This window comes from Capra hircus, chromosome 6 (assembly GCF_001704415.2).
Source record: "Capra hircus breed San Clemente chromosome 6, ASM170441v1, whole genome shotgun sequence".
In the NCBI taxonomy this organism is placed as follows: Eukaryota; Metazoa; Chordata; class Mammalia; order Artiodactyla; family Bovidae; genus Capra; species Capra hircus.
The window spans coordinates 7,099,098-7,116,135 of NC_030813.1; the positions used below are offsets into that span (position 1 = coordinate 7,099,098).

The 17,038-nt window shown below is 42.9% G+C and overlaps 1 protein-coding gene across 2 annotated transcripts in view; it reads right to left on the bottom strand.

Annotated features, from left to right (window-relative positions):
- METTL14 (methyltransferase like 14) overlaps window positions 1-1,197 on the bottom strand; it is a 38,922-nt gene extending 37,725 nt beyond the window's left edge. Inside the window, exon 1 of one of the 2 annotated variants that reach the window (XM_005681276.3) lies at window positions 974-1,197. In XM_005681276.3, coding sequence (XP_005681333.1) covers window positions 974-1,039 — 66 coding nt within the window. In that variant the 5' untranslated portion in view covers window positions 1,040-1,197. The other variant, XM_005681277.3, reaches the window with a different exon arrangement.

Sequence of the window (17,038 nt, forward strand, 5' to 3'; positions counted from 1 at the left end):
ATGTCATAAAAGAAGCTATATCTTTGATTTTCATTTACTAAAACCAAGATTCATTACAGAAAAAAAAATAACTATTTTTGAATAACTATTAAGATTCCTTATTAAAGCTTATGAGCATTTCCCCCATCACTGTTACTGATCCGAGGGGTAGAAAGGAAAAGACAGCCTCTGACTTTAAGCAAAGGTGGCATCTGCATTTTCCGCACGTGTACTCTACTAATCAGCACGTGTCAATTTACACGCCAGCAGCGGTGAAGACAAGCTTTGGAGAGACAAACCAGGGTTCAACTTACTGGCCCAGCGGTTAACGACTCGAGGGAAAAATTCGTTAGCCACCGGCGCCCGTGTTTCATTACGTGACGATAATGCTACCTCTTTGAGAGATCTGTTGTGACTGAGGAAAGAATTCAAACATTTAGCTGTGGGTAATGACGAGGATACCGTATACAACACAGTCGACTGCAACACCCATGATGCAGAACCTAAAATTTACACTCAGGCTACTGCCAATGCGGTCTTTAGATATTATCCCAGGAAAAAACACTGTAAACCTATTTCACAATGAAGCCACAATCTCATGAATCAGGCGCTGATACAAGAAAAGGAAAGACACAAAAGACTAAACAGTGAAGAGAAATTGAGGGGCTAACGACTCCCCTTTCCTCGCGTGAACTGCGATAACTTACACACAAACACCAAAGTTTTGTATCTTCATCACTGAGGATGCCAGACCCCTGGCGGGCATTCCACACATGATGCTGAAGACCAGGCGTGGCGGTCGGTTTAGCACCACCGCAAGGGCCACAACATGAAAGGGGAACGATTCGGGGTAGAGAGGGTAGAGAGGTCCTGGGATTAAAGTCGCGAGACCAGAAAGGGCTGCCGGGTGGCAGGTGAGGAGACGGAAAAACGGGGAGAATGGGACGGGGAACGCGGCGCACGCGCATTCGCGACCCCTCCCTGGGCCGCGGACCTGCTGCGCGAGAAGCTGTCGACGTAACTTCTGCCGCTCCCGGATCTCCTGCAAGCGGCTGTCCATGTCCCGACTTGTTTTCCACTACCTCGAAAACTTGGCAATTAGCGGATGAACCCTTGCGCCAATTTCTCTTCGAAATCCGTGGATCACAAAATTTTCCAGCCGCTTCAGGAGGCGGGTACCCAATACCCTCTCCTCAGTAGGTGTTTCCGGCGCGGCCGGAATTTTGCGCCACGGACCCCGGAAGTCCCGCCTCCCCCTGGACGCCCGCGATTTTACGCCGTTTAGCAGAGGCCCAATGAGTGTCCTGCGGCGCCCGGGGCGTCACGGAAGGTAACCGCCCTTCCGAGAGCGCGGGCTGCTGGCTTCTCACTGCCCTCTCCTGGGACTGCAGGCTTCCTAGGTCTTTTAGCACTGTTTCCGAGTTGTGGGCCGTATTATCGATTCCCTTTTCCAGTAATTCCCCAGTGGCCAGTGCTGGCGTTTTAAAAATTGCTGGATACCAGGTTTTTTGCTAAAAGCACAGACTCGAGTCCGATTGCCGAGTTTAAACTTGGGACTGTCCTTTACTAGCTGAATGGCCTTGGCTAGTTAATCACCCTCTGTGTGCCTCTAGTTTTCTCATTTGTACAGTGGGAGCGATAAGAGGGCCTACTTCACAGAGCTGAAGATTGAAAGAATAAGCAGAGCTAAAAGCATACCACCATGAAGGTGTTTATTGAGATTTTTATTATTACTTATATTTCCCTTTAGGCAGGGAATAGCAATGCAGGACACATAAGAGACACGGGTTCGATCCCTGGGTCAGGAAGATCCCCTGGAGGAGGGCACGGCAACCCGCTCCAGTTTTCTTGTCTGGAGAACCCCATAGACAGGGAAACCTGACGGGCTACAGTCCATAGGGTCGCAGAGTTGGACAGGACTAAGTGACTAACACTTTCACTTTGACTTTTTTTGTCCTCTATTACAGTTCAGTTCAGTTGCTCAGTCGTGTCCGACTCTTTGTGACCCCAAGAACTGCAGTTCGCCAGGCCTCCCTGCCCATCACCAACTCCTGGAGTCCACCCAAACCCGTGTCCATCAAGTCCCTGATGCCATCCAACCATCTCATCCTCTGTCGTCCCCTTCTCCTCCTGCCCTCAATCTTTCCCAGCATCAGGATCTTTTCAAGTGAGTCAGCTCTTTGCATCAGGTGGCCAAAAGTATTGGAGTTTCAGCTTCAACATCAGTCTTTCCAATGAACACCCAGGACTGATCTTTAAGATGGACTGGTTGGATCTCCTTGCAGTCCAAGGGACTCTCAAGAGTCTTCTCCAACACCACAGTTCAAAAGCATCAGTTCTTCGGGGCTCAGCTTTCTTTATAGTCCAACTCTCACATCCATACATGACCACTGGAAAAACCATAGCCTTGACTAGATGGACCTTTGTTGGCAAAGTAATGTCTCTGCTTTTTAATATGCTGTCTAGGTTGGTCATAACTTTCCTTCCAAGGAGTACATGTCTTTTAATTTCATGGCTACAATCACCATCTGCAGTGATTTTGGAGCCCAGAAAAATCACTAAAGGGATGCTGTCTATACACTTAAATTATACATAAATGGCCTATCTCTGGGAACCCTGCTTTCCAGGGAATGCGCATTAAGCTAAAATCCTTCTCATAGGAAACATCCTGAGCAGATTCACCTGTGAATCACTGCCAGGAGAAAGAGATTAACACATCCCTCTCCAGAGGTTGATAGGAAACAGAAAGCGTTTGACTTTACTCCCTCCACTTTTACTATAAAAAGAAGCCTAAATTCTAACTCAGGCAAGATGGTTCTTTGGGGCATGAGCCCACTCTCTTCTTGCTTAACTGACTTTCCAAAGGAAGTCATTCCTTGTCCCAACTACTTGCCTGTTGATTACTGGCCTTTTGTGCAGCAAGCAGTATGAGCTTAGACTTGAACAGATGGGTCAAAGGAAAACAAGTCTTGGTTGTATTCTAGAGGTCAGATGCTAGGGGACCCCTTTTTTGTGTTTGTGCATTTGTCTTAGCTGGAAATAACCCTGAGATATAAAAACATAGTCTACTGAGATAACATGCTTGTAGAAGGGGGCTCAGTAATGATTCTCCTCTCTTTATAGAAGGCAGCAAAAACGAAGTCTTAAGTTATTACAGCTATGCACCATATTATCATCTTATTCCAAATTCAAAGTACTAGCAGAAGTAGGCTAAGAAAGTCATGTAGCTCCATGTTTAGTTGGAAATTGTAGCAAGTACTTAGTAACATTAGTAACAAGTCTATATTCTTCAAGAGGGGATTTACTTTTTGAAAATAGTATTAAATCCTCCAGATCAAAAGCAAGTGGTCCAGGCTAGGCCAAAAGGGCTAAACTCAGTAACAGGTGGGTCATCGTAAAACATGTCTTGGTTCATGTTGTAGAGGTCAGATGCTAGGGATCGCCTTTTTGTGTATGTCCATTTGTCTTAGCTGGAAATAACCAGTACTAGACTCTACCAATCATCATGAATTTCTCAATAAGTAGCTCTGAAAGGCAGTTTCAAAAAAGGAGTCCTAAGAATCCTTTGAGTAGTGGCAGCACTACTTGAAAAAGTATGCTAACTTCCAAGGGCCCTATACTGTAAAAGACAATACACTTGCCAGTCACATGAGTACTGATTTGAACTTTTATTGATCTAAATAAATGATGTAAATAGACATTTTGTTCACTCAAATATGCATTGATATTAACTGAGCGTTTTATACGACAGACAGGATGATGGACCCTCAGGTATGCTGCTGCTGCTGCTGAGTCGCTTCAGTCATGTCTGACCCTGTGCAACCCCAGAGACGGCAGCCCACCAGGCTCCCCCGTCCCTGGGATTCTCCAGGCAAGATCACTGGAGTGGGTTGCCATTTCCTTCTCCAATGCATGAAAGTGAAAAGTGAAAGTGAAGTCGCTCAGTCATGTCCAACTGTTAGCGACCCCATGGACTGCAGCCTACCAGGCTCCTCCATCCATGGGATTTTTCCAGGCAAGAGTACTGGAGTGGGGTGCCATTGCCTTCTCCAACCCTCGGGTATATCAGTGACCAAAAACCAAATCAGATAGTTTTTGTTTAAGGAGCTTACTATCAAAAGGAGGGAAAATGTTTTTTCCTGGTAAAGCGCAGTGCAGTGAGTTGTACTTGAGCCCCATTCTCACCCACACTCTGCTCTGTGATGATGGTTGAGCTGAGTTGACAGACTGAATTTCCCAGGTTTCCTTGTCTGATGGCTTCCTGTAAGATTCTGCAAAGAATTCTGCACAGGCAGACTAGAAGGTGGAACATGGGAAAGCTATTGTCCCTTATTTCTCCACCTCTCTGCTTCTGTATCTGGGGGAATGGCTGTGGCCTTTACAAAGTTGTAGGGCCAGTTGAGAAACCCCCTCCTTAGTGGTCCCACCTTCCCTTTCCCTACACTCAGGTGGGTGTCCCCAGAAGTGACTTTGCTCTTAGGCTCTGAAAATACCATCTCCGTACTCTATCCTACCAGCTCTAGGGCTGGCAGCTGATTCCTGAAGTTAGGAATTTATTATTTAATCTCACCTTCCACTTTTTGCTCTTCTAGCCTTCAACATTTCTCCATAGCAAATGCTGTCTCTTTAGAATTCCCTGTATGATTAGTTTTTCTACCTGAAACGTCTACTGATAAAGAAGCAAATGTATGCTACCTTGTAGTATTTACAAAGCCATTGTCATGTAGCAGAGAGTTTTCGCAGTTTTCACAAAGGGATATAACTCTGAAGTCTGTCTCCCAATGAATTTTAAAACACCAGACCACACCAGCACACCTGTAGAGTACCGTACATGTGCATCAGTAATATTTCTTCATCACGACAAAATAAGGGCCACTAGGGAATGTGTGTGGCAGGGGTAGGGGGAGAAGAAATTTGAAAATTCCCCCAATATAATTCATATTCTTTGAAAAAGCAATTTTACTTGTAGGCACTTGTTTTAAGGAGGTAATGAGAGATGCAGGCTTCCCAGGTGGCTCAGTGGTAAAGAATCCACCTGCCAATGCAGGAGATATGGGTTCAGTTCCTTGATTGGGAAGCTCCCCTGGATGAGGGAATGGCAACCCACTCTAGTCTTCTTGCCAGCCAAATCCCATGGACAGAGGAGCCTGGTGGGCTACAGTCCTTGGGGTCACAAAAGAGTCTGACATGACTTAGCGGCTAAACAACAACAAATGAAAGATCTAGGTAACAATTAATGCATCTCCCTTCTTGGGCTCAATCCCATAGGCCTACAAGTCCTGTGCTCACCCAGCTTCAAGCCCAGAGTTAGCAACAGAGACACAAATGGTTTAATGGAGGGGGAACTAAAGTGTGAAGCGAAGTCCTGGAGCAACACCTCATGGTGTATGGCAGATGGCAGGCAAGACGTGGTGGCCATCTTCACTGGGGGGATGGGAATATATAACCAGTTATAAGGGAACTGAAGTCAGAAGGGCTCATTAGTTACTAGGGAAAACAGTAGAGGGGCATGCCCCTCACCACCCTTTGATGAGAACAATCACTAAATCACTAGCTGAAGCCTGAGGCAAGTTCACAGGAAGCTCAGTCATGTGATCAGGGTGCAGGCAGTAGGGTGCAGGGGATGTCCGGAGAGCAAGGGAGCAAACGTCTTCAGTGGCCTGACCATGCATTCCCCCTAAGTTCCTTGAGGATGACTCTTCCAAACTTATGGATCTAACTGCCTATTGTCCATCTTAGTAACATGTCCCTCACAGTCTCAAAGTTGAGATGGCTATAAGGTGAATTCATCAATTACCCCCATCCATTAGTTTTTTTAAATTAATTTTTATTGAAGTATAGTTGCTTTACAATGTTGTGTTAGTTTCTGCTGTACAGCAAAATGAATTCACGCACATATCCCCCTCTTCTGGGTTTCCTTCCCATTTGGGCCACCACAGTGCACTAAGTAGAGTTCCCTGTGCCTGTCTTTTTAATTATGCTCCGAAAATGTTGCCTCTTTCAGTGAGTGGGATCAATCAGTTCAGTTTAGTCGCTCAGTCGTATCTGACTCTTTGCGGCACCATGAATCGCAGCACGCCAGGCCTCCCTGTCCATCACCAACTCCCGGAGTTCACTCAGACTCACGTCCATCGAGTTGGTGATGCCATCCAGCCATCTCATCCTCTGTCGTCCCCTTCTCCTCCTGCCCCCAGTCCCTCCCAGCATCAGAGTCTTTTCCAATGAGTCGACTCTTCTCATGAGGTGGCCAAAGTACTGGAGTTTCAGCTTTACCATCAGTCCTTCCAAAGAAATCCCAGGGCTGATCTCCTTCAGAATGGACTGGTTGGATCTCCTTGCAGTCCAAGGGACTCTCAAGAGTCTTCTCCAACACCACAGTTCAAAAGCATCAATTCTTCGGGCTCAGATTTCTTCATAGCCCAACTCTCACATCCATACATGACCACTGGAAAAACCATAGCCTTGACTAGACGGACCTTTGTTGGCAAAGTAATGTCTCTGCTTTTCAATATGCTGTCTAGGCTGGTCATAACTTTCCTTCCAAGGAGTAAGCCTCTTTTAATTTCATGGCTGCAGTCACCCATTTTGCTAAATAAGAAGCACTTTACCTCTCCTTCAGCCTCCTTATCTGCTTTGTGACTGTAATCTCTTCCCTGACCTTAACACTCACACAGACATTTCTTCATTCATTCACTCACACAGACACAGTCTTCATTTCTGTAAACACAACCTTGGATGATACGTATCCTGATTCATATGCTAATTTTCCTATCAGTTTTCAGTCTATCAAATTCTTACTAGAGATTTGTGGAAAAATTAAAATTTATCACTTCCAACTCTACTAAACATTTTTACATGCTTCCCCACTAAATATTTTTACATGCTTCCCCACTGTCTGGTGGAGAAGGCAATGGCACCCCACTTCAGTACTCTTGCCTGGAAAGTCCCATGGACGGAGGAGCCTGGAGGGCTGCAGTCCATGGGATAGTGAAGAGTCAGACACGACTGAGTGACTTCACTTTCACTTTTCACTTTCATGCATTGGAGAAGGCAATGGGAATCCACTCCAGTGTTCTTGTCTGGAGAATCCCAAGGACGGGGGACCCTGGTGGGCTGCCGTCTATGGGGTCACACAGAGTTGGGCACGACTGAAGCGACTTAGCAGCAGCAGCCACTGTCTGGGGCAGTGCTGTCCAAGAAAATTTTTTATAATTATAGAAATGTGCTATTTGCACTAAGCCACTAGCCATATGTGTCCACTGAGGATTTGAACTGTGCCTGGTGTAGCCAAGGAACAAAATTTTTATTTGATTTTAATTAATTAAATGTAATTAACCATATTTGGTTTATCAGCTACTATATTACATAACACAGCTCTAGGTTCAAGGGGATTAAAATCTAAACTACCCAGCATTATATGCAAAACAATCCTCTGTTACCCCTCCCATTTCCATTCTATTCTCCTTTATGTACCCAATCTTCCAAGTATATTGAAATTTTTATCTATTTTCCTAAAACATACCTTTTTTCTTGTACTTTTTATGAACTTATAACTGGGTGAAAGAAAATCTCCTAAAATAAAAAGAGATATTCTTAAAAGACTTTTAAAAAATACATTTGGTAAGAAACTTTTTGGGAAAGAGCTAAAGAACTAGAAATGAATGCTTTCTCCCCGTGCCTTGGAAACAACAAACGTGCAACAAACGCAACAAATGTTTATTGATGAACTGGTTGAGGCTAACTCTCTAATTTTTCTGAGTTTCACTGGGAAGGTTGGTTGTAAGTAGCTGTTTTGGGAGGGATGGGAGACAGCCAGTTAGCATCTGACATTTTCCACGTCATCCGTGGAAATTCATTTACAGGCATTGGGTGCAGGTTTCTCAGTCTGTACATGTGTTGTGCCCAACAGGACAACGGTTAAGATCTAGTGCAGCTGTAGCACAAGAGAATATTTAGCAAGCCTCATGTGTCAAATGAATGGACTACATAAGAAATAGGGATTAAGATGGTTTTTCTTATCATCTGTCGATAGATTTTTTTTAAAGGCATTGTGATTAAATTATTCTGGAGACTTTCCTGGTGGGCCAGTGGCTAAAATTCCACGCTTCCAAAGAAGGGGGCCCAGTTTCTATCTCTGGCCAGAGAAATGGATTGCACATGCCACAATTAAAGAGTTTGGATGCTGCTACGAAAGATCCTGCATGCTGAAATGACGGTCAAAGATCACATGTGTCACAACTAAGACCTGGTGGAATCAAGTAAATTTTTAAAAATACATAAAATATTTTATAAAAGATTCATTTTCTGGAATATAAAGATGAATATCTCACAGATTATATGTCAGTGTTAACTGGCAAAATATAGAGAATGGAGTATGTTTGATTTACCTGGAGAATTAGCACAAAAAATCCCTAGTCTTTTCAAAATGACAAAAATAAGGGATCAAGTGAGACAAGGCAAAGAGAAGAGCATAAAATAATGCGAAGACAGTTTAAGTAATGTCAACACACTTAACTAAATAAATGAAGAAAAATATTTAAGTATTGGTTAGTGTGATGTTAAATGACTATTATTTGCAAAAATCAGTTCTGCTGGAGCGCACAGAAGAGGGTGGATGAATCCTATAGGATAGGTTCAGTACAGGTAATGAGTAAGGCCTTGGAGTACAGAATGAAGCAGGGCAAAGGCTAACAGAGTTTTAACAAGAGAACACACTGGTCATAGCAAACACCCTCTTCCAAAAACACAAGAGAAGACTCTATATGGTCAATACCAAAATCAGATGGATTATATTCTTTACAACCAAAAAGTAATAAGCTCTATACAGTCAACAAAAACAAGACCGGGAGCTGACTGTGGCTCAGATCATGAACCTCCTTATTGCCAAATTCAGACTTAAATTGAAGAAAGTAGGGAAAACCACTAGACCATTCAGTTCAGTTCAGTTCAGTCGCTCAGTCGTGTCCGACTCGTTGCGACCCCATGAATCGCAGCACGCCAGGCGTCCCTGTCCATCACCAACTCCCGGAGTTCACTCAGACTCATGTCCATCGAGTCAGTGATGCCATCCAGCCATCTCATCCTCTGTCGTCCCCTTCTCCTCCTGCCCCCAATCCCTCCCAGCATCAGTCTTTTCCAATGAGTCAACTCTTCGCATGAGGTGGCCAAAGTACTGGAGTTTCAGCTTTAGCATCATTCCTTCCAAAGAAATCCCAGGGCTGATCTCTTTCAGAAAGGACAGGTTGGATCTCCTTGTAGTCCAAGGGACTCTCAAGAGTCTTCTCCAACACCACAAAAAGCATCAATTCTTCAGCGCTCAGCCTTCTTCATAGTCCAACTCTCACATCCATACATGACCACAGGAAAAACCATAGCCTTGACTAGACGGACCTTAGTCGGCAAAGTAATATCTCTGCTTTTGAATATACTATCTAAGTTGGTCATAACTTTTCTTCCAAGGAGTAAGTGTCTTTTAATTTCATGGCTGCAATCACCATTTGCAGTGATTCTGGAGCCCCAAAAAATAAAGTCTGACACTGTTTCCACTGTTTCCCCATCTATTTCCCATGAAGTGATGGGACCAGATGCCATGATCATCGTTTTCTGAATGTTGAGCTTTAAGCCAACTTTGTCACTCTCCTCTTTCACTTTCATCAAGAGGCTCCTTGAAATTCAGTTCCTCTTCACTTTCTGCCATAAGGGTGGTGTCATGTGCATATCTGAGGTTATTGATATTTCTCCCGGCAATCTTGATTCCAGCTTGTGCCTCTTCCAGCCCAGCATTTCTCATGATGTACTCTGCTTTTAAGTTAAATCAGCAGGGTGACAATATACAGCCTTGACGTACTCCTTTTCCTATTTGGAACCAGTCTGTTGTTCCATGTCCGGTTCTAACTGTTGCTTCCTGACCGGCATACAGATTTCTCAAGAGGCAAGTCAGGTGGTCTGGTGTTCAGGTATGACTTAAATCAAATGCCTTACTATTATACAGTGGAAGTGACGAATAGATTCAAGGGATTAGATCTGATAGAGTTCCTGAGAGCTATGGATGGAGGTTCATGACATCGTACAGGAGGCAGTGATCAAGACCATCCACAAGAAAAAGAAATGCAAAAAGGCAAAATGGTTGTCTGAGGAGGCCTTACAAATAGCTGAGAAATGAAGAGAAGTGAAAGGCAAAGGAGAAACAGAAAGATACATCCATTTGAATGCAGAGTTCCAAAGAATAGCAAGGAGAGATAAGAAAGCCTTTCTCAATGATCAATGCATAGAAATAGAGGAAAACAACACAATGGGAAAGACTAAAGATCTCTTCAAGAAAATTAGAGATACCAAGGGAATATTTCATGTAAAGATGGGCACAATAAAGGGTAGAAATGGTATGGACCTAACAGAAGCAGAAGATATTAAGAAGAGGTGGCAACAATACTCAGTAGAATTATACAAAATGATCTTCATGACCCAGATAACCATGATGGTGTGATCACTCACCTAGAACCAGACATCCTGGAATGTGAAGTCATAGCATCACTATGAACAAAGCTAGCGGAGGTCATGGAATACCAGTTGAGCTATTTCAAATCCTAAAAGATGATGCTGTGAAAGTGTGGCCCTTCAATATGCCAGCAAACTTGGAAAACTCAGCAGTGGCCACAGGACTGGAAAAGTTCAGTATTCATCCCAATCCCAAAGAAAGGCAATGCCAAAGAATATTCAAACTACCGCACAATTGCACTCATCTCAAACACTAGCAAAGTAATGCTCAAAATTATCTTAGCCAGGCTTCAACAGTACATGAACCGTGAACTTCCAGATGTTCAAACTGGATTTAAAAAAGCAGAGGAACCAGAGATCAAATTGCCAATATCCTTTGGATCATTGGAAAAACAAGAAAGTTCCAGAAAAACATCTACTTCAGCTTATTGACTATGACAAAGCCTTTGTGTGGATTACAACAAACTGTGGAACAGTCTTAAAGAGATGTGAATACCAGACCACTTGACCTGCGACCTGCCTCCTGAGAAATCTGTATTTAGGTAAAGAAGCAACAGTTAGAATTGGACATGGAACAACAGACTGGTTCCAAATCAGGAAAGGAGTACGTCAAGGCTGTATATTGTCACCCTGCTTATTTAACTTCTATGCAGAGTACATCATGAGAAACGCTGGGCTGGAAGAAGCACAAGCTGGAATCAAGATTGCCAGGAGAAATATCAATAACCTCAGATGACACCACCCTTATGGCAGAAACTGAAGAACTAAAGAGCCTGTTGATGAAAGTGAAAGAGGAAACTGAAAAAGTTGGCTTCAGTCAGTCAGTTCAGTTGCTCAGTCGTGTCCAACTCTTCGTGACCCCATGGACCACAGCATGGCAGGCCTCCCTGTCCGTCACCAACTCCTGGAGCTTACTCAAACTCATGTCCATTGAGTTGGTGATGCTACCCAATCATCTCATTCTCTGTCGTCCCCTCCTCCTCCCGCCTTCAATCTTTCCCAGCATCAAGGTCTTCTCAAATGAGTCAGTTCTTCGAATCAGGTGGCCAAAGTACTGGAGTTTTAGCTTCAGCATCAGTCCTTCCAATGAACACTCAGGACTGATCTCCTTTAGGATGGACTGGTTGGATCTCCTTGTAGTCCAAGGGACTCTCAAGAGTCTTCTCCAACACCACAGTTTAAAAGCATCAATTCTTCAGCGCTCAGGTTTCTTCACAGTCCAACTCTCACATCCATGCATGACTACTGGAAAAACCATAGCCTTGACTAGATGGACCTTTGTTGGCAAAGTAATGTCTTTGCTTTTGAGTATGCTGTCTAGTTGGTCATAACTTTTCTTTCAAGGAGTAAGCAGAGACAACTGGACATCACCACTGGTCAATACTGAAATCAGATTGATTATCTTCTTTGCAGCCAAAGATGGAGAACCTCTATACAGTCAACAAAAACAAGACCAGGAGCTGACTGTGGCTCAGATCATGAACTCCTTATTGCCAAGTTTGGGCTTAAATTGAAGAAAGTAGAGTAAATCAAAAAGTTGGCTTAAAACTCAACATTCAGGAAACTAAGATCATGGCATCCGATCCAGCACTTCATTGCAAATAGATGGGGAAACAATGGAAACAGTGAGAGACTTTATATTTGGGGCTCCAAAATCACTGCAGATGGTGACTGCAGCCATAAAATTAAAAGATGCTTGCTCCTTGGAAGAAAAGTTATGACCAACATAGATAGTATATTAAAAGGCAGAGACATTAGTTTGTCAACAAAGGTCCGTCTAGTCAAAGCTATGGTTTTTCCAGTAGTCATGCATGGATGTGAGAGTTGAACTATAAAGAAAGCCAAACACCAAAGAATTGATGCTTTTAAACTGTGGTATTGGAGAAGACTCCTGAGACTCCCTTGGACTGCAAGGAGATCCAACCAGTCCACCCTAAAGGAAATCAGTCTTTAATATTCATTGGAAGGACTGATGCTGTAGCTGAAACACCAATACTTTGGCCACCTCATGTGAAGAACGGACTCATTGGAAAAGACTCTGCTGCTGGGAAAGAAAGATTGAAGGCAGGAGAAAGGGACAACAGAGGATGAGATGGTTGGATGGCATCACCATCGTGATGGACATGAGTTTGAGTAAGCTCCAGGAGTTGGTGATGGACAGGCAAGACTGGCATGCTGCAGTCCACGGGGTTGCAAAGAATCAGACACGACTGAGCAACTGAACTGAACTGAACTGATATTTTAAAACATTTACATTATCAAGAAAAGAGAAAAGTAAGAGGCTTTAAAAACACATAATTAGGAGGCAGTGCAGTATAGTTCTACTTTCTATGAATTCTTTTATTATTTCTATACAATTTCTTCAACATTCCCTGTATCTTTATTCCTATTTCAAAAACACTAATAGTGCAATTTTAAAGATCCGTGGGATAAAATATTTAATAAAGTGAAATATCTCTATGAAATGAAAGCAATATCCCCCTAATTTATCTCTCCTATAATTTATTTTAACAGGTCAGTGTATCTTAATATCCTGGAGGAGGAAAGGGCAACTCACTCCAGGATTTGTGCCTGAAAAACCCCATGGACAGAAGAGCCTGGTGGACTACAGTCCATGGGGTCACAAAGAGTCGATCACAACTGAGCCACTGAGCACGCATGCAGGTGTCTCTATGTAACACAGAAAATGTTCAGTTAAAAATCTGTAAAGTTTGAAATACCTGTAACTGCATGTAGGGTTTTCTCTAAGAAGGTTACTATACTTACGTTAGAAATGAAATTGTTTATGAAGCAAATACTTTTGGGAGCTTATTCAGTGGTTTTTAAAGAATAGGAAGTTTTGTTCTGTAGCTCACTCCAATTAACAGCCTTAAAGCTTTATACTGTTTTTTAAATGTGTTTGTTTTTACAGCTTAATTCTTACTTTGAGTATTCTCTCTCTGCAGAATTTGAAATGTTAAAAACAATTAGAAAAAGAAAGTACGTTCTGGAATGAATCAAAATAAATCCTATAGGGACTTCCTTGTGGTTAAGAACGCACAATCTGATGCAGGGGACGCAGGGTCTATCCCTGACTGAAGAACGAATTTCCACATGATGCTGGGCAGCTAAGCTTGCTTGCCACAACTAGAGAAAGCCGGCGCAGTGAAGACCCAGTGCGGCCAAAAATAATAAATGCGTAAAACTCATATTCAAAGAGGAATTGATGATATAATAGTAAGTGCTGCTTACTTTTTAGTGATTGTTTGGAATTTGGTGGATTTTTAAATATTTAAAGTATTTTATAAAACACACATACAAACTGTACAAGATTTGGTCTCAGAAATTACAAAGTACTATTATAAAGGAATCCACTGTTCCAGAAATTTGGATCAGAAAAATGCTAAAAACTATTTTTGTACCTTTATACCCAAACTTCCCAGGTGGCGCTCATAGCAAAGAACCTGCCTGCCAGTGTAACAGAGGTTAAGAGACGCGAGTTCAATTCCTGAGTTGGGAAGATCCCCTGAAGGAGAGCATGGCAACCCACTCCAGTATTCTTGCCTGGAGAATTCCATGGACAGAGGAGCCTAGCAGGCTACAGCCCATAGGATTGCACAGAGTCGAATATGATTGAAGCGACTTAGCACTCAGGCACCATAATTACAGATTTCATTGGATACATTCTTTAAAACAGGCGACATATTCATCCAGAGTGAAGTAATCAGAAAGCGAAAAACAAACATGGTATATTAATGCACGTGTATGGAATCTAGAAAGATGGTACAGATGAGCCTGTTTGCAGGGCAGGAATAGAGATGCAGATGTAGATAATATATAAGTGGACACGGGAGAGGGGGGAATGGATTGACGTATACTACACACTTGTGTAGTACAGATAGCTAGTGGGAAGCAGCTGTATAGCACAGGGAACTCAGCTCTGTGCTCCACGATGACCTAGAGAGGTGTGATGGGGGAAGTAGGAGTGGGAGGAGGCTCAAGACGCAGGGGATACGAGTACACATACAGCTGATTTACTTTGCTGTACAGCAGAAACTAACACAACATTGTAAAGCAATTATATGCCAATTAAAAAAAAAGTATGACAGATTTTTGTAGCCAATGCAAATGCTGTAATTTTTACAGTATTTAAAATTAAATTTCTAAATTCCAAAGAACTAAGTTTCAAATGAATATGAAAAAGTAATTATTGTATATGTGCTCAAAAATACAGATACTAAGACCAAATTATGGCTATTATGCTAAATCTGTTTTAGATTATAAATCAGTGCATCCAAGAGAAATCACTGGCGTCGCCCTACTTTCTCCTTCCCAGCCTTCTCCTCTGGGCATTTATGTCAGAAGACGTAGGAATGTGCAGAATTAGCGTTCACTGGCTGCTCACTGGTTATGCAGTATTCCCTCCGATTTGAATGATCTCAACTGTTTTTGTTTTTTTTTCCTCTCATCTGTTTACGGGTCAAATATACAATAACTCTAAGCATGTTGATCCTGGTGAAATTTAGCTGAGAAAAACAGCTTTGGCCACAGAAACTTGAAGAGCTTTACTGAAGGGAAAAAACTGGACATTTTCTCATCCTGGAGAGGAGCTGGATAGGATTCTAACTTCAATTTCCAATATGTCTCTAAAGGCTGGACCTTACTTAGGTAGTCTCATCTTAGGCCAAAATAAACAGTTTCCATATTTGTAGCACAGTATTACTGCTCTGTAAGTCAACTAATTCAGGAAAACTGGAAATGACATTATATATAAGGAATTCTTTCACATCTGTACCCAATTCTGAATTGGTAGTTTTTGAAAACAGGTATCATCTTCATAGCAGGGGGGAAAGCACGTGATTCTGTATGTACGTGTACACACATATTCATATATGGCAAAGTATAATTTGGAAAAATTTTGTTAAGATGTATAGGAAGATTGGGCCTTCCCAGATGGTGAAAAATCTGCCCGTCAATGCAGGAGGCTCACTATACAGAGATTCGATCCCTGGGTCAGGAAGATCCCCTAGAGTAGGAAATGGCAACCCACACCAGTATTCTTGCCTGGAGAATCCCATGGACAGAGGAACCTAGTTGGCTACAGACCATGGGGTAGCAAAGAGTCGGACACTGAGCCTGCAAGCGTAGAAGATTACCTTTGTATTTAGAATACTGACCCAGCAAGGCTTGTAGCATATATTCATAAAGCAAATTAATTATCGTCTTCTACTACTCTTTCTGTGAGACTGGTTCTTCCCTTGTCCTTGGATGAAAACTTAAGCAGTCTTCATAGTTTTCCTGGTCATTCTTGTTTATTAGAAACAGTTATCTGGTTATTGAAGTTTTCATCTCATTATAACAATCAATGAGACAGGCTTGTTGTGGGGGGGTGGGCCCTTCCCTGGGGGCTCAGTTGGCAAGAATCTGCCTGCAATGAAGAAGACTTGGGTTTGATCCCTCAGTCAGGAAGATCCCATGGAGAAGGGAATAGCAACCCACTCCAGTATTCTTGTCTGGAGAATCCCATGGACAGAGGAGCCTGGCAGGCTACAGTCCATGGGGTCGCAAAGAGTCTGACATGACTGAGTGACTAACACATACATATAACAATCAAAGTAAGAAGTCACAACTTAATTCTGGCTGTCTGGTAAAGGCTTGTCTCCTTACCCTCTGTCTTCAGGCCAGTTGCAGGCGTGAAGCTCACCGTTGCAGAGGCAGAGAAAGGAGCGTGCTGTCTGCTGCTTCTCTCTGTCCTCCTGGGGATGCTCCAGCTCCACATCTCAGTAAGACCTGCAGACTCCCACCCCTAAGGTAGGAGTGTGGGGATCGAAGGGACTTAATGGACAGCTTACCGGAAAAGTTCTTACTAAATTGGTACAACAGTACCATTCATGATCTAGTATAGAAACTTTCTGGACTTGGCAGATGTTTAAAACTGACTCTTTTTCTTTCTTTAAAATATTTATTTTATGTAAATAAAGTGGCTGCGCCACTTGTTAGTGGTGGCATGTGGGATCTTTGCTCTTCATTGCAGCATGTGGAATCTTTAGTTGCGGCATGCAAACTCTTAGTTGAAGCATGTGAACTCTGAGTTGCAGCATGTGGAATCTCATTCCCTTGTGGAGAGTGAAGTCTTAGCCACTGGACCACAATGGATGTCTCTTAAAATTGACACTTTCTCATTTTGCATTTTCATGGGTTTTTCCAAGACCCACTCTACTCTCCCCGTGGGCTCCCATGACAAGAGCTAATGTATCTCTGTTTTCTACTGTTCTTTAGCTTTCTTTATTTACTTGGCTTCTTTCTGCAGAGGACTATGTTTACCTCTTGGCTATTCTTCTGGGCTTAATCTAAGAAGACCCCATGCTGGCTTCCTAAGTGAGTGGCTTTCCAAGATTTGGTTCATGGAAAAACCACATTGTTTACCCCACTGGCCTCTGGGAGAAGTATTTTACTGCCAGAATTCAGGAAAACCAGAAATCCTATTACAAAGTGGCCACATGACCCTTTGAGCAACTAACCAACCATTCCAAATGGAAAGTAAACAGTCCCATATTCCCCAGACCTCAGGTTCCCTCATAGTCTC